At 62.8% G+C, this 17,121-nt stretch overlaps 1 protein-coding gene across 5 annotated transcripts in view; it reads right to left on the minus strand.

Moving 5' to 3' along the window:
- Positions 1-17,121, minus strand: part of PDE9A (phosphodiesterase 9A) — an 87,112-nt gene that overhangs the window by 7,701 nt on the left and 62,290 nt on the right. For 4 of the 5 annotated variants that reach the window (XM_025983341.2, XM_025983343.2, XM_025983342.2 and 1 more), the window contains exons 7-13: positions 14,177-14,261; positions 8,646-8,727; positions 7,425-7,499; positions 5,281-5,367; positions 4,415-4,519; positions 4,048-4,130; positions 2,693-2,849 (exon numbers count right to left, since the gene is read on the minus strand). In XM_025983341.2, the coding sequence (XP_025839126.2) occupies positions 2,693-2,849; positions 4,048-4,130; positions 4,415-4,519; positions 5,281-5,367; positions 7,425-7,499; positions 8,646-8,727; positions 14,177-14,261 (674 nt within the window). Of the gene's footprint in view, positions 1-2,692; positions 2,850-4,047; positions 4,131-4,414; positions 4,520-5,280; positions 5,368-7,424; positions 7,500-8,645; positions 8,728-14,176; positions 14,262-14,349; positions 14,519-17,121 lie in introns of those variants that run through there. The other variant, XM_072739665.1, reaches the window with a different exon arrangement.

Genomic DNA, 17,121 nt, shown 5'->3' on the forward strand with positions numbered 1-17,121 from the left:
TCGCTCCTGGCGCCGGCTCTGCGTGTGTCTGAGGGTCCCCGGCCTCATCTTCAGGACCGAGGAGGAGGCCGGGAGCCTCGCAGGCCGCCGCTGGCGAGTGGAGGCTGGACGTCCAAGCCCACGCATGCGCTGGGAGCAAGCCTCGAATGCCGAGTCCAGGAGGAGGCCGCCCCGCCAGGCCCGCCAGGCCCACTCGCGTGCTGACGACAGGCGCAGCACCGCGCTTCCTGGTGACGGCTGGCGTCGGCCACGGACAGATGCTTCCCCCTGAATCCAGCAATCCAGGCATATGGCTGATCTTTCACGTCACGTTGTTGGAGGTCAATCACCGATTTTCCAGGAGACTGTCCCCCGAGCCCCCCGCCCCCGTTATCTCATCTGTACGTGACTCTGTGCGTATAATGCTTGGGGGCAGCCAAAGTCAGGTTACACTGGACAGCACTGTCCTACTAACACGTTTGTAAATGAGAAGGCTGTGATTTTTTAAAAAAAAATTCTTTTTTTTTTTTTCAAGTAGACTCAGCGTGGAGCCCAACGCGGGGCTTGGACTCAGGACCCTGAACTCACGACTCTGGGATCGTGGCCTGAGCTGAGATCAAGAGCCGAACACTCAACTGATGGAGCCCCCAGGTGCCCGAGGATGCAGGGGTCTTTAAAATACACATTATTACCTCGTTCACCAAACATCGGGTCAGGAGAAACAACATAATTTGAAACTGTGAGCATCCGTCCGTCCACCCCGAACGCATTTATGAGAACACAGCTCCGCTGCAGAGTGTGGTCCTTTCCAAGAAAACAGCACGACAGCCTCGGGCACAGGACTGAAGTCAGTCGATTCACAGCACGTCCCACGTCCCACGTGTTGCGGGGGAGGGGAGCGTCACTGGCATTTCGAATTATGCGGTTTCTCCGTAAAGGTTTAATTGTGTTATTGGTGAAGGATCCTCCCGTGTGAGGAGTGATCCTCGGTGACAAAATATCATTAAAAAGTGGGGCAGCAAGGACGCCTGGGGGACCCCGTCGGTGAAGCGTCCGCCTTGGGCTCAGGCCACGGTCTCGGGGTCCTGGGATCGAGTCCCGCGTCAGGCTCCGTGCTTGGTGCAGAGTCTGCTTCTCCCTCTCCCTCTGCTCCTCCCCCTGCTCACGGTTCCTCTCTATCTCTAAAATAAATAAATAAAATCTTTAAAAAAAAATTGGGACGACTGGTTTTATGCTCAGAAAGTCTCATTTTAGCCTCAGCAAGTGTTCGAGGCAGGACAAGCCTCGTGTGTCCCTGTGGCGGGCAGGGACGGGTCACGCATCAAGGGGACCCTGCTGCTCTGCTCCTCCAGGTGGACCCCCCCCCCCCGCGGGAGCCTCTCCCAGGGCGGCCCCCGGGGGCTCTTCGTGACTCATGCCCTGTCCCACCTCCTCCCGACAGCACGGGGCGCCCCGGCCGGGCGGCTCCGCACCATGGAAGAGCAGTGGGAAAGCCCACGGACGGGAGGACGCGGTTGTGCCAGGAATCATGACTCGGTGGCGACCGACCTTCAGCCTGCCCTGGGCTCTGAGCTTCCTGGAAGCACGGGAGGTGATGGGTGACACGGTTTATGAGGCTGTTGTCCTCTGATAAAGTGAAGCTTATCAGACCTCCAGGACGGAGGCCCCGGAATCCCGCGTGCTTACCAGGTGCGCCCGGAGGCAGGCAGCGAGGACACGGGGTTGTCGTCCGTGGCGTGGCGGAGTGTGGCTCCCCCAATGCACGCACACGGGTCCCCAGGCTGCCGGACAAGTGCCACACGCGGGTGACGGGGAAGCCCAGAAAGGCACCTTCTTACGGTCAGGACGCCTCTAGGGGCCTGGAGGGAAGGTGTGGGCAGGGCCGCGCTCCCTCCCAAGGCTCCGGGGACACGTCCTTCCCGGCTGCTCGGGCTCCCGGCCACCCCAGGCACTCTTGGACTCCTGTCCCCATCGCTCCCACCTCTGCCTCCGCTTTATGCGGCTTTCTCCTCCTGTCTCCCTTTCTGTGTCTTCTAAGGACACTTGTCGTTGGGTTTAGGGCCCACCTGGACAATCCAAGCTGATGTTGCCCAGAGACCCCAAGTACTGGCGGGTGAAGTCACACCCACAGCTTCTGGGGTCAGGAGGAAGGAAACACACAATTTCTTTGGCAGAGGGGGCTACCATTCAACCCAGCGACTCCTCCGAGAGGTCACCCTGGTCTCTCCCCTCCCCTGAAAACCCCGGAGGGTGGCACCCAGAGCTCAGCCATCCTGCCTGGAAGCAGCCCTGCTGCTGGTGAGTTGGTGGTGTGTGTCTCAGGGCACGAGGGCTCTGTCCCCACCTCCTCAGCGGCCCTTATGTGAGGTGGGTGGTGGGGCCAGGGAACAGCTGGGGTCTGCTAGGGTGGATGCGGCAGGTGCGTCTGCCCGGGGCCTGCATACGCTCACCGCGCGCCTCTGGTGAACGACCCACCCCCAGAACCCGCGCTGGAGGAGGGACGGGTCTCAAGGGATCCGGTGAGATGCTGGACGAAGTGCAGGCCCATAGAGTCCCCTGGACCTGTGCCGAGGGCACGCCTCCCCTTGGGGCGCCACTGGCCTTGGTGACAGAGGGGTGACCGGGGGCCTCAGCCCCTGGAGAGCAGGGCTCCACCCCGCGGCGTGCTCATCGCCCCCCTCTGCGCCGTCAGAGGGCCCTTGCCCCTGCACACCTGTCTGATCTGCTTGAACCCGTCCGGCTGCACGTTGGCGAAGATGTTGCACTCGGGCTGGGCGAGAATCTGGAAGGCCACGGCGCAGTGGTGGTTCTCCAGGGGCGAGATGTCGTTGTACCGGACGGCCAGCTCCGTGCGCGCGTTGATCTGGTACCTGGCATCGACGGAGAGAGCACACGGAGCCTCGGGTGCCCGCCGGGGAGGCCAGCCTGGCGCCCCTGCAGTCTCCTGACTCTCTGCTGCCCCTTTAACTAGACGCCCTCGAGGTTCTTTAATCCCACTGGCTAGACACCACCAGTACACCTCAGCTTCTCCCGGGGACGGCGCCCCGAAGGTGACCAGGCCTCCGTTGTGTCCCCTTGCAAACATCAGCATGTGCACAAGGCAGGCACGTGGGAGGAGCACCAGGTGTGTTTCCCGTGAGAGCTGTGGCTGCCACCCCTCGGTGTGAAAGGGGGAGAGGGAGGCCCGTGGCACCCGCCTCCTGGGACGAGCGTGGGCGGCCACACCATGGGGTCCACTCCCGTCTGGATGGAGGCCCGCCACCAAACACGACGGTGAGGTCTCGGCCACCTCGGACGTTGCCGCACAAAGACATCTGCTAGAATAGGCGCATCACTGGGGACGCAAACCAGGGCTGCACGGCCTGGACCTGGTTACGCGGGGTGGATCTGGGCCTTGCCCCCGCAGATGTGGGAGAGGGTCACTGTTCCGGGGAAGCCAGGCCTGTCCCCCAGCGGACTGTGCACCCCTCCCACCCTGCCTGTCTGCGCTCCTTCTCTCCCTTGGCCGGCCCCCTGCCTTGCTCCCGTCGGGCACAGGCTGGGAGTGGGATCCCGAGGACGGGGCATCTTGTGCGGCATCGCTCCTGCTTCAGGCCGAGGGGAGATTCTGGCCACCACCGGGCTCTGCTCTGTCTGTGCAGATCGCAGATGCGGGTCTGGAGCCAGGACCCCAAAGGTAACCCCAAAGGCTCTGCCCCGGGAGGCCCAAGGCCCAGAGTGGGAGCTGTGTCCCACGGGGGCGAGCTGGGGGCTGGCGAGGCCCTGGCTGACAGCCCCAACTCAGAACTGGTCTCTGTGTTAGGCTGAAGGTCACCTCTGGTAACCAGGGAGCCCTTGGAAGGGGAAGCGAGGGGTGCCCGGGGGGCTCAGCGGTTGAGCACCTGCCCCTGGCCCGGGGCGTGACCCCGGGGTCCTAGGATCGAGTCCCATATCGGGCTCCCTGCCTGGAGCCTGCTTCTCCCTCTGCCTGGGTCTCTGCCTCTCTCTCTCTGTGTCTTTCATGAATAAATAAATAAAATCTTAAAAAAAAAAAAGGAAGGGGAAACGAGAGACAAATCATGTACGTACGTGTTGTTGTAGCCTGGATGGTCCAAGTCATGGCAGATGGCCGCCGTCATTAGAATCAGGATGTCCATTTGGGAAAATTTCTCCTGGATGAGACAGAGGGTGGGAGGGGGTGAGGATGGGGTGAGGAGGGGTCGGAGCGCGGCGGGAGAGAAGTGATGCCGGCAGGAGGAAGCTCCCCAGCAGCAGCCCGGGGGGTACGGGGGGTGGGGGGGACCTGCCCACTCTCTGGGGTGGGGTCAGCAGGGTGGGTGCCCCCCGCAGGGTGGGGTGGGCTGTCTTCCCAGGAGGGTGGGGGAGCCTGTACTGGGGGCTGCGTCTCTGGGTGAGGCACTGCCCCCCCCCCCGGCGGAGCCCCCCAGAGACCCACCTGGAGCCTGCAGAGCCAGATCATGCTGTACATCATCTGGGTCACGCAGAAGCAGTGCCGGAAGTTGTGAAAAGGGTTGTTTCTGTAGTTGTCGTGGACGCAGAGCTGCGGGGGGCAGAGGGTCCCAGCTGCCACGTCCGCCGCGCGCCCTCCCTGCCAGGCCGCCCGGGCCCTCCTCCCTCCCCACCGTGCCAGCCGGCTGCCAGCGCTGCGGGTGCTGTGCATGACCCTCCGCTGAGCCAGAGGCCAACTGCGGGCCTGTGCTTGCTGGAGGGGCGGGCCAGGTGGCCCAGGTGGCCCGAGGACGTCCCACTGGCCACCCTGTGCCCCGAGGGCAGGTGGGGGACAGGCCTCCACCTGGGCTCATGGACTGAGGTGGGTGGGGGGACGTCGGAGCAGCTCCCGGTCATCACCACACCTTTCCATATTTTAATATTTAACATGTCGGCTTTTACTCCCTGGTTCTGAGCATTATTTTACTTAAAATAATTTGTCGCTAGACACACCCTCACACGCACATACCCCTACACGTGTCCCCTCCCCCCCACGCTCACACCCACACAAACTCACGCACACGCCTGCACACGTGCACACAAATCCACACACACCCATAAGCGTGCACACACCCGCACACACACTCCCAGACTGCAACCTTGGCCCCGACCCGGTTCTTCCTATTTTCTCGCACAGGCGCTTCAGGGCACCCAGTGTTTCCGTGGGAGACGGGCAGAGGCAGGCCTCATGTCCTCCCAGAATGCTCGAGGGAACGTCACCCGTGGCTGCAGGAAGGCCCGGGCCACCAGGAAGGGCCTGGCTGGTCCGTTCCCCAGGAACGCTGCAGAGGGACGTGAGGGGCCTGCTCTTACCAGCCATCTCCTGAGCGTGATGGGGTTGATGGAGAAATCTCTGACCAGGCCCAGGTCGTGGTACATGTGCTCCAAGCAGCTCAGCATCTGCGGGCAGAGGAGCAGAGGGTGGTCGGTGGCAGGGGCATCCCGGGAGATGCCTGCAGAGCCAGCCGGCAGCTTCACCAGGCCACTCCCTGGGGGTTGAGCCTGCCCCCCCCGCCCCGGGGGCCTTGGGACCCCTAGAAGGGAAGGGGTGCTTGAAAGAGCAGTTGGGGGGGAATCCCTGGGTGGCGCAGCGGTTTAGCGCCTGCCTTTGGCCCAGGGCGTGATCCTGGAGACCCGGGATCGAATCCCACGTCAGACTCCAGGTGCATGGAGCCTGCTTCTCCCTCTGCCTGCGTCTCTGCCTCTCTCTCTCTCTCTCTGTGACTATCATAAATAAATAAAAATTAAAAAAAAAAAAAAAGAAAGAGCAGTTGGGGTCAGAAGTCAAGAGAGTTCCCTGGAGAAGGGACAGCGATTGGTGAGAGGCAGCGCCCCCAAACGACCACGTCAGACTCGGCGAACACGGACACACGAGAGGCCAGGCTGAGGTGCTGGGACACGGCGCCACGGGATGTGCCTGAGAGCAGGTGCTGTCGCCGACACAGGTGAGCGCCCTGTGCTAGCTGAGACCCGATGGCCCGTGTCCCCAGCACGTGTCGTCGTTCACCCCGTGGGGCCCGCTGGGACCAGACACCCACTGTAATGCGTTCATCGTTCATCGTGGGGTCTGGAAGGTAAGCCGCGTGCCGGGTGAGCTTCCCGTCACCGAGCTGTCTTCTACGGAAATATTGCTCCGGTTAAAATAGATTTTGTTTTCAGTCCCAAAGAGGATTGATTGTCACTGGCGCGGTCTATTTAAATACAGCTCGGAGCCGCGGAGCTGAGTGAGCCGGGGAAGAGAGAGCGAGGGATCGTTCAACGGTGAGAGTCTGACGACGCGGTCCTAGTGGATCACGGCCACCCCAGCGACCTCACTTAACCCCTATGGTTCTCTAAAGGGGCTCTGTCCTCACAGTCATGTCGGGGGCGAGAGCTTCGACATACCGGGCCACGGTTCAGTCCATAACACCCGTTTGTGGGAAGGGAAGGTCACATGGTGACCGAGGCAGCCCGGGAGCGGGCTGTGCAGCCCCCAGGTAGCTGGCAGATGGGATGGGGTGGCGCCCAGGTGTGTGGCCCCGGGGCCGGGGAGCGCTGTCTGGTGTCCCGCCCCGTGCCACCAGCCTGTGCCTAACGGTCCCTGCCTCGCGGGTCTCCCATCACCCTGGGCGCTGGATCCGGGACCCACTTCCCAGAAAGCAGAGCCCGCGTCTTCAGACTCTCACCGTTGAACGACGTTCACACCCTGGTCCTAATAGTTGTCTTCAAGGACCTAACCGGTGTTTCTCCCGGCCACGCGGCCTCCCACCCCCCGGGTCACTGGCCTCCTGCCTGGCCGAACCCACGCTCCCGTCCTGCACGCTCCTGGGGCGCTGGAGGATTTGGGGCACACGTGTCGTCCGGCCTGGTGTTTGCTATGGGACCGTCCCTGGGATGGTCACACAGAGCACACAGGGGGGCGGAGGTGGGGCTGGGGCTTCTCCTGTGCAGGGGCGGAAGCAGGAGAGTCGGGCACTTCAGAGACCCCAGGCCCCGGCGTGCCAGCCGGTGGCTGCAACCTGCGGGGAGCTTCCTGGGGCCAGGTGCCCTTGCCGCACGTCTGTGCTACTGGAAAGCTGGAGAAGTCGTGGATTTGGTGGGTCTCAGGGCCGTGATGAGGGACTTTTGCTTTCTTGGGGTTCAGGAAGGGAGAGGTACAACTGGTATTACTAGATTACACTGAACAAACCCCAAAATGTCCATTTTAGTGTTTTCTCAGCCAAAGGGGAAACTGGAAGGACGGTCTTGTGGTGGGACTCCTGCGCCCCAGTCCCCTGGCTGCGGACAGCACCCCCCGGGCTCTCTCCTTTCGCCGGCCCCAGAGGGTGTGCGGAGGGGCATGGGGGGCCGGCCTCCCTGCCCTTGACCGCCCGTGCCTCCGCCCCGACTCCCCCTTCCCGGGCCCTGTCTCCGGGTCAGAGCGGAGGCAAGGCCCCGACAGGTCCCCGTGACGCTGGCACCGGGGGCCCCTCACTCACCTCGTTGGGCTCCCAGAGCCAGACGTCAAAGGTGGGCTTCCGGAGGGCGTCTATGGTCTCTGGAGAGAGCAGGTACTGAAAGCACAGAGGCCGGTCAGGGGCGCCGGGGCAAGGCGGCCGCACGTCCTCGGGCCCCGTGTCAAGGACACCCGCGCTCACACTCCAGGGCCACCACGCCACACGGGTTCTGCGCCCGGCTGACCTTGGGTGCTGACAGCCCGCAGTGGCCGGTGGGGGCCCCGGGGCTCGTGGAGCCTGACTCGCACCCGCCGACAGCGCTGTGCTCCGCGGGGCTCCACCGGGCTGCGAGCCACCTCCCGCCCCGACGGCGGGGAGCACTAGTGTCAGCGAAGTCAAGGGAAGAGAAGTAACCTGGCCTGAGGGCCCACACGGCCCAGAGCTCTCGGCGCTTCTGCCTTGGGCCCAGGCTAACGTGGCGCAGCTTGCTGGGGTGTGGACGGGGGGACGGTCAAAGTCGGGGTGTGGATGGGGGATGGTCAAAGTGGGGGTGTGGTTGGGGGGACGTTCAAAGCAGGGGTGTGGATGGGGGGACGGTCAAAGCAGGGGTGTGGATGGGGGGATGGTCAAAGTGGGGGTGTGGATGGGGGATGGTCAAAGTGGGGGTGTGGTTGGGGCAATGGTCAAAGTTGGGGTGTGGATGGGGGGATGGTCAAAGTGGGGGTGTGGATGGGGGACGGTCAAAGCGGGGGTGTGGGTGGGGGACGGTCAAAGTGGGGTGTGGATGGGGGGACGGTCAAAATGGGGGTGTGCATGGGGGATGGTCAAAGCAGGGGTGTGGATGGGGGGATGGTCAAAGTGTCACAGGACATGGGCTGTGGTCCCACATGTAAGACCCGCACGATGCTCTGGGATGAGAGGTCATCTTCCCGGGGGGTCTTTTGGTTTGTTTAGTTTTACATTTACTTATTTATTATTATTATTATTATTTTAGAGAGAGCGAGAGAGCAGGAGGAGGAGCGGAGGGAGAGAGTCTCAAGCAGATTCCGAGCTGAGCGCAGAGCCCCACGCGGGGCTCGATCCCTGAGATCCAGACCTGAGCTGAGATCGAGAGTCGGACGCTCACCCAGGCGCCCCTGTTTGGTTTCCTATAAGCAACTGCAGTGGGCGATGGACACCTTTCATTCTGGACGACGGCTGGGCTGGGGGTGCACAGCCCTGCTCTCTCCCCCCGCCCCCCCGCCGGCCAGAACTCGCTCTTACCTTGGGATACGTGGGGACATCACGCCGAGGCGTCAACCTCCTGTTGTTATCCACAAAACTGTACTTGCAGGGACAGCTGGTCCTGAGGGGGAACAGTCGGGATTAGTTCTGGTGCGGCCACGTCGGACGTGGTGCCCGCGGGGGCCCCTCCTCCGAGCAGCACCCCAGACGCCCAAACCAAACCCGCGCCCCACGGGCCACCTCTCTTATTTGTTACGGGAGAGTAAGACGTCAAGCCGGTGACCTCTCATTGCTCACCCCCCAGGGACCCTGCCTGTGCCTGTGACGGTGACGGTGGGGCTCTCATTCCTTAAAACCTTTCCAGGACGCAAGTAAAACACTGCTAAAAAAAAAATTCAAACAAGAAGGAAGTGGGCAAAGTTAAAAAAGAAGAAAGCGAGCCCCCACGTTACCTACTTCTCTCAATCTCACACCCTGGAAATACCTTCTGTTAAGTGTGGGGTATCCTTCCAGAACGTTCCTAGGCGCGGACACCCAGGGACAGTGTCTTGTGCTTTTTTTTTTTCTTTTTTTTTTTTTGGATAAAAATGGAATTGTACCAAACTTACTCTTTTGCTACCCTCCCCCCCCACCCCAACCTAGCATACGGCGAACGCTCCTGCCTGCAGCTTCGGTACAAGGCACGTCCCTCGGCGGTGCTCCTGGGGTGGCTGATCCAGGCTCCCACCGCCGACTCCTAGGACCTTTCCAGTTTCCCCCGGTACCTACCTTTGAGGGATGAACGTTGCTACCTGACTCCTGACTCTGTTTTCCTTCCCTTGTTAGTCTCGAGGAATTGCCCCACAAGGACAGAACCAACAGCGCCAGGGGTGTTTTGGAGGGAACCCGCCTTCCGGCATCCGGGGGTGGGGGGGTGCTGACCTGGTGGCATGCGGGGGGCTGATGCGCATGGGACCCTACCTCCCCGGAAGTGGACGTGCTCCCTATCCTCACACGTTACCAACTTTGCGGGTCAAGTCCCATCGCCCGGGAGCCACAGAGAAATCCATATCCTCTAAGCCTGTGGCGTCTACGCCGGGGAATTTATTTCAAGGAAAGAATTAGATGCGAGCAAATCGGTCCATTTGCTGCGGCGTCATCTGCTGTTATCAGAACACGTCGAACCAGAAGCCGCCTAAATGTTGCAGGACGGGACATTCTCTAAACCATTGTGGCACCAACGGGACGGCCGATCGTTGTAAGATGATGACGAGTGTCACGCGGAGTAAGGAGGCTTCAGGGGAAAGGGGGGACGGATGCGCTGCTCGCCGCACGGACCGAGAAAAATCTACCAAGGTTCGAGGAGAAAAGAAGGCCTCGGGTGGGCTGAGGAGAGCGTGGACCGTGGCCTCCCGGGAGAGCACAGCAGCTGGTGTTGGTCCAGATTTTGATTCGTTTGTTGCTCACAGTGTTGCAAGCGAAGAAAGGTCGCAGCACAGTGCTTCTTTCCAGAAGGAGGGCTCCACACCCGCAGCACACCGGGCAGCTTGGTGTCCAGATCTCGGGGTGGGGGGCGCCCCGGCATCCGGCCCATCTGGAGGTTTTCCCCGGGCTCGGGCTAGGCCGCTGGCAAACTCGGAGTAATACCAAGTCTGTTTCCTTCCTGAGAAAAGGAGCCTCCCGCTTAGCCTTCGGGGTCCCTCTGTCTCCCCTCAACGCGGTGCCGCACCGGGCTCCGTGGGCGGGGGTGGGGGGATTTTTAACGCGGGTCCAGCAAAACGGCGACCAACGCGCCGTGGAAGGGGACCAGCTGGGTGACCCCCACTGCCGCCCTGTAAAGGAGGAGTCGCGCCCCGCACGTTCACGAGCAGTGACGCGCGCTTGAGAGAGGAGACCCCACGGTCGCCCTCGCCCCCTCCCTGCGCTCAGCCCCTCCCCTGCAGACACCCACACCCGCCGCGCCGCGTGCAGAGCCGTGCACATTGCCCAGGGATGCGGGCACAAAGCTAGACGGTTTGCCTGCTGGAATCCCAGGGTCCGGGGCGTCCGCCGGGTGCCCTGCGACCCTCACCAGCACCCCCACCCCCTCACCTGGGCCGGGCGGCCCTGACAGCTCCCTCCGTGCCCCGTTGCCACGGGAACGGCATCTTCCAGCGACAGAGCAGCTGGCACGGCGCCTTTTCTTTTCATTCTATTTGGGGCTTATGTTTGCTTTCATTTCCTGGGCTCCCAGCCCCCCGTTCCCTGTGGCTCATCCGGTGGACAAGGCCATTTGGGATGAACGTGGAGACCACAGACCCCAGCCCTCCCCGCCGGGGACGGTGGCCAGCTCCCGGTGCGCCCAGCGAGGCCCGGCCCTGGGGGGAGCAGGAGGGCGGGCGGAGAACCCCCAGGCGTGTGTCTCAGAGGAGCGCAGCCTGTTCGGGGGGCGCTGGGAGGCTGCCTGCGACCTCCCCTCGGCTGCTGCTCCCACCGCCTGGAGGCCCCGCGGGGTGGTCTTGCGTGGGGGCCCACGTGGGGCAGGACTTCAGGCTCATCGGCCTTCCGGGTGGGGACGGGGCTGCCTCCCTGGTTCCATGCGTCCTCCCGGAGAGGCTCAGCACCACCCAGCGGCTCGATGGGGCTGCCAGGGGTGCCCGTGTGTCCCCGTGGGCCAGGGACGCCGAAACGACTCCGGTGGACCCCTCCGGACAACACGTCTGTGTTGGGGCGCGCACGCGGTGTATCCTTGGCCGTCGGAGTTCACTTCTGCGTAAAGCGAAGCAAAGGGCTGTTTGTGGGGGTCACGGAAGGGCCGCCGGGCTCCTGCACCAGGCTCCAGGTGGCCGGCGTGGCTGTGGGTTAGGCTTGAGCCCAGGCCGCTGGGTTTCTTTCTCCCAAATGTATCAGCAACGTTCGGGATTTTTACCCCACTCTGGTTTTGACTGAAGAAGAGTCACATTTCCCCGTCTCTCACCTACGTGGGATGCTGCGAAAACCGTCTGCTGAGAATATCGCCTCTGCAAGCAGTTAGGGCACCGGGAAGTCTTCGCTTTGGATCATGGCATTGTGGGCTCTAAAAATGTACTTTCTGGGCGGCAAGGAAGGGCCCCCCAGTCCTCGGTGGAGCCCGGGCGCCTCGGCTCAGCCCACACGGCCAGGTGGGCGCCCGAGGGTCACGCGTCGCCGCTCGGCTCGCCGGGTGGGCCTCTCCCCGTGCGCTCTAAAATTGGGTGCGTCCTCCACGTGGGCTGTTCGACTTATGCCCCCCAAAGGTGAGAAGGGGAGTCCTAGCCCCTGGGACCTTTGGAAACAGGGTCATCACGGGCGTCGTTACTTCAGATGTGGCCAACCTGCGGGGGCGTGGGCCCGCATCCAAGAGGACTGGTGTCCTTTTAAAGGCGGACGTTGGGCACCTTCAACGGGGTGAGGCTTCACGGGGAGCGGGCCGCGTGAAGCGGGGGCTGTAGTCGTGCAGGGGCCGCCGGGAGCCCCAGGGCCTGCCGACAACCTCCAGAAGCTTCAGAGCGAGGCTGGGATGATAGATCCTCCCTGGAGCCGTCGGGGGAGCGTGGCCTTGTGGACAGCGTGGCCTCTGACCTCTGGCCATCAGAACCGAGACGGAACACGTTGGTGGTGGTTCAGGCATCCGGAACGTGGTGCTGTTGGGGCAGCGGCGGGAAACCGGTACGACCTGGACCAAGCGAGTTCTCTCCGCCTGTGGCCCGAGTGGTGGCAGCAGGGACGGCACACGCCCCCTTCCACGGGGGAGCCGCAGGGAGCCTGGGATGCCGCCGGGTGGGGACCGGCCAGGGCAGGGCCTGTGACTCACCCCCACCCCCTGCTGCTCTCGGGGCGGGGGGCGGCAGGACTCGGCCATCTGAGGAGGGACCAAAGGCCACTTTCTAAAAATGCCTCCCGCAGGTGCTCCGTGGGCTCTGTGGGCGCAGCACATTTCTGACAGAGGTGATGTCCACAGAGGCAGGAGGGGACCTCGGGGCACCATCCCGCCCCAGAGACACCCCCTCGGCCCGTTGTGCAGACGGGGGAACTGAGGCCTGTGCACGGAGCCTTTTGTCTCAGGCTGAAGACAAGCGCCAGTTGGAGCCCCTGCCCCGAAGCTGCCCGAGGAGGCCGGTCACGCTGGCGGGGCTGGAGGCCCATCCTCTGCCCAGAGGTCTGCCCACGCCGGGCCCCGGGGAAGAGGGCGGCTCCCGGGCACGGGGCCACAGGCCCTCAGAGCAGCGGCCACGGGCGGCCCCCGGTCACGGGCTTGGGCTAAGCGCTGGGCCTGGCTCACTGGCTCCTCGTACTCGGGCATGGGGACTGGCCACAGGAGGGAGGCGCCCGGGGGTGCCTCTGTGACCACAGCCTGACCTCCTTGCCAGCCGCCTGCCCCAGCCAACCCCAGGGCTCTTCCCTGGTCCCGCGAGCGACTCTGCCTCCAGCCCCTAAAGAGCCTCTCACTCGGGATGTCCGGGGTGAACTACTCACTCCCAGTTTTCTGCGAGTTTCCACAGACCCCTTCACCCCGATGTCCTCAAGTCAAATGGGATGAGACATCCCCAGATCCACGTCAGGTGCCAAGTGGATGTGACATAAACGTGCTGCGGTCCCTGTAAGGCCCTACTAATCAGGCTGCCCTCCGAGCCCAGCGGGGGCAGCTCCACAGCTCCCCCCTCACCCCCTGCAGGTGCAGCCAGCCTCCCCCTCCACCCCGAGCTGCTTGCCCTCAACGCTTTAAGTCAGGGAATGGTCTCACTGGCAGGTGAGCTTTCAGAGACCACCGGCAGGGTGTGCGCAGGGCTCTTCCTAGGTTCCTGGTCCCCAGCAAACCCCGCTGAGGCCCGGCTGGGCCCTCAGTGGTGCCTGGCGGTGCCCCATCCTGGGAGGGAGGAGGCCACGTTGTCCCGTGGGTCCTCCTGGGTGGGTAGCGGTGGGTTGGGGGTGGGGTGGGAATCCGGCCAGCAGCAGGTGTCAGCCCCTCCCCCTGCAAGCGCTGGATGCACGTGCTCCTCCCTCATCCTCTCCGCCGTCAACCCGAATGCGTGCTGTGACCACCGTTCCGGTGGAGGGGCCTGCTCGTACAAGCACTTGCTTTTGGGGGGGAGGGGACACATAACGAAGCCCCCCGTGTTCTTCCCTGATTTAGGCTCCCCTGGGGAGCACCCCTCGTTCTGCACAGTAAGTGATCTCGGCATCGAGATGGCCAGAGGCCTGTGGCATCTTTCCTGTGACCTGCTGCTCCGTGCTGTGGGGACGTCCACGCAGGAGCTCGGCCTCCGGACACCACAAGCCAAAGCCCTTTCCCTCTCATGGGGCCCCTTCTTTACGCATCGATGCCAACTTCTCTCAAGCTGGATAAGTTGATCCTAACACTTCGATCTGCGGGAGGATTGTTCCCCCGTGACATGAAGCCATCCTCCTCGCCTCTACCTGCCGGACACTCCCTCTTATGCTAGGAAGGCCGTGTCGTTGACAAGCACATCCCAGCCCGGGGCCCGGCTGCCTCCGTGCCGTGCTCCCCCCAGCCAGGGCTGGGTCCCAAAACAGAGCCCAGAGCCCCCTCCCGGGACCCGTGTCCGGGGAGCTCTTCCCAGGCCCGGCCTTACCTGCTGCTTCTGGCCGCCAGCTCCTCTCGCATCTTCTTGATGTCACTCTTGCATTTCTCAATCTCCACCACTTTCAGGCCTTCCACTGGGACAAAGAGAAACAAGGGGGTTACCATGGAAACACGCAGAAGCCCTCTCCAGGCTGGTCACCGGGGGCGGCCCTGCGAGAAAACCTGGCTCTGGCTCCGGCCACGGTGCCCGCTGCGGAGGGCTGCTCGCGGCTCAGGGACGAGGGCCCCGGCATGTCCTGGGCCTGGACGCAGCGCCGCACCCCTCCGTGCGGTTTCTGCAGGGCCGAGCCCCTGCTTCCCTCCCCACACTGCTGAGGCTTCCTGTACCCACTTCCCGCTCTCTCTCTCCAGGCCCCTAAGCACCGGCGGAGGACAGAGGACAAAGAAATCTCTTATCCCAGGAAGAAAAGGAGGAAATGTGGCCGCCGTGTGTTAAAACACGACGAGAAGCTCAATGGGCAAAACCCCAGCCTTCCTGGCAACGACGAACTCACGTTAATATAAACCCTTCAAAATGTTAAGGTCCCGCTGGAGCACCTAACCAGGAGAAGCTGTGGACTTCGGGGAGACGCGAACTGGCCAGGTCAACGGGGAGCAGAGCCCGGGCTTGCTCACCTTCCTGCAGCCCCAGACACTACTGTTGACCAAAAAACGCACCGGAGCTCATGCCTCCCAGCGAGTGTTCACCTTCAAGGCGTTCACTCTGGCAGGTGCACACGGAGCCTGAGAAATAGGGCCACGAAGCAAGTGGCTTTGGAAAAGCTTTTAGGTTAGAGTCGGGTTTTTGTTGTTGTTGTTGTTGTTGTTGATGCTCCGGAACCACACCTCAATTTTTATGCAAAAAGATGCTACCCACGATGCTCCTCTATTCCCCTTTCCCTCAAGCGTGGCCTGAATACCTAAAAATACAACGTGAACGCTTGCTTCTCGAGGAAAAACAGTCCCCTCCCACGGCAAGTGTCGGGAGAGAGGAACACCCGGCAGGTGCCTGCCGGAACCCTGAGCCCCCAGGGCAGTTCTGTAAGCGTCTCCAGGGGCAGGGCCCAGGCAGGGACAGGGCTCCGTGAAGAGACTGCTTCTTTCTAACCAAAGTGATGGGAATCTGGAGGGTCTGATAGTTCTGATGTGGTCCTGGCGACTCGCTTCTGGGCCCCCGCGGGGGATGTTGTGCAGGGGCCCCTCCACCAGGACACGGGACCAGAGCGTGGGGCCGTCGGTGCAAGGGGCTGGGACCAGCCAGGTGCAGCAGCGCAGGGAATCTGATGTCGGGGACGTCGCTCCCTCACCAAGAGCCCACAGCATCCTTTGGGGGCGACGCGCTCTCCGCGCTTCCTTGCCTCGCAGACCCCATTAGGAGGCGGCTGGAAGCCACGGGTCCTCCTCCGAGAAGAGCGCAGCGGCTCGCACCCCGTCTGGTTTGCGTCTGGACCTCCCGGAGCGCCGAGCCCGGGCCACACCGCAGGCGGCTGTCGGCCACGGGGACGCTGTCCTCTGTCCTCAGCGCGGGGCAGGGGCCGCGTCCCTGGGAAGGAGCTCGGCCTTGTTGACACGGAAACGGCAGAAACGTCCGGAAAGCGGGCGGCTCTGGAGGAGTCCGGATACGTGGGATAGACTTTGATCCCCACAGCCAAGAGACACGCAGCGTAGAGTCCAAACAGGGTGGCCGCGTCCTGGCGGCCGAAGTCCACGGTTGCCTTTACTGCGTTTTAAACATCGTTTCTCCCGAATACATCTGATCGTTGTAGACGATGGAGGAGACACAGAACGCCTCAAAGAAGAACGTTTTAACATTTATCTGTGGTCCCAGCGGCCCAGAGAACAACCCATTTATTCCGTACATACCGTGTGGATCTTTCCAGGTGTTTCTCTCCCACCGCCCCGCCCTCCATGCACGCCAAACAGCCGTCTGTCCATCCGGGGTTTTAAAAAGACAAAATGGGGATCCTGCTGCTTGCTGGGTTTCCTCAGTGGCTTTTTCACCGTTATCAGGACCTTAAGGACACGCCCCGGGTTAGCAGCCGCCTCCTGGCTCACGGCTTGCGGTGGGGGCGTCATGTTCGATTATTCGATATTGGTTCACGTAGGTCAGATTTCCAGGCCGTCTACTGGGGTTGACGTTCAAAGTAGGCCTTTTGGGCGACACAGTACAATATCGCTAGTTCGAATCCCAGGGATTCAGGGTCTATGAGGACTCCGCTTCTGAAGAGCCTGGTTGCCAAGGAAATTGATAGCGAGTAACAAGACACAAAGTTGCGCATTAATCAGTGGAGAGAAAAAGCAGGTCACAGGATTAGAGGCGGGCCTGGGGCGGGGGAGCCCGGGGGCAGGAGCCAGAGCACCGCACACCGTGGCCGCCGCTCCCGTCCTGTCCAGGCCGCCTCCGGAAGGTTCCACGGCTCGCCTTTGGCCCGCGCCAGCCCCGCTCTGCCCCCCGTCCCCCAGGAGGGAGAGGGTCCGGCCCAAGAGCGGGGGCCCACCCCGGGGAAGTCCTGCATAGACCCCGGCAACGGCCCCGAGTGAGGCTGAGTGTCGGGTCCCTACCGTCCACCCGCAAGCTTTAAACAGGTGGGCACAGAGCGGAACCCCGAACTAGAGCGCTGGAGGGCTGCTGGAGACCACCCACGAGGAGCACCCCCTGCGAGCCCGGGGGGTCCCCTCCAGGACTTCAGGAGTCGTGGGGGCGCGGGAGGGCTCTGCAAGTCACCCCGAAGGAGAACCTCTGGGATGATTCTCGAGGAGGGGCGCCGGCTCTGGGGAAGGGGCCTCAGGGGGCGGAGGCCACAGCGCAGCCAGGGAGGCCGCTCTGCCCTCGTCCTGCCCAGCGGCTCGCAGGGCTCTCCTGAGAGGCCGCCTCAGCCGCCAAGACCCCCCTTCAGCGGCGGAGCTAAGGAAGTTGGTTCAAGTCCCGCCTGGCTAGTGCACAACCTCAACACT

This window comes from Vulpes vulpes, chromosome 15, assembly GCF_048418805.1.
Source record: "Vulpes vulpes isolate BD-2025 chromosome 15, VulVul3, whole genome shotgun sequence".
Lineage (NCBI taxonomy): Eukaryota > Metazoa > Chordata > Mammalia > Carnivora > Canidae > Vulpes > Vulpes vulpes.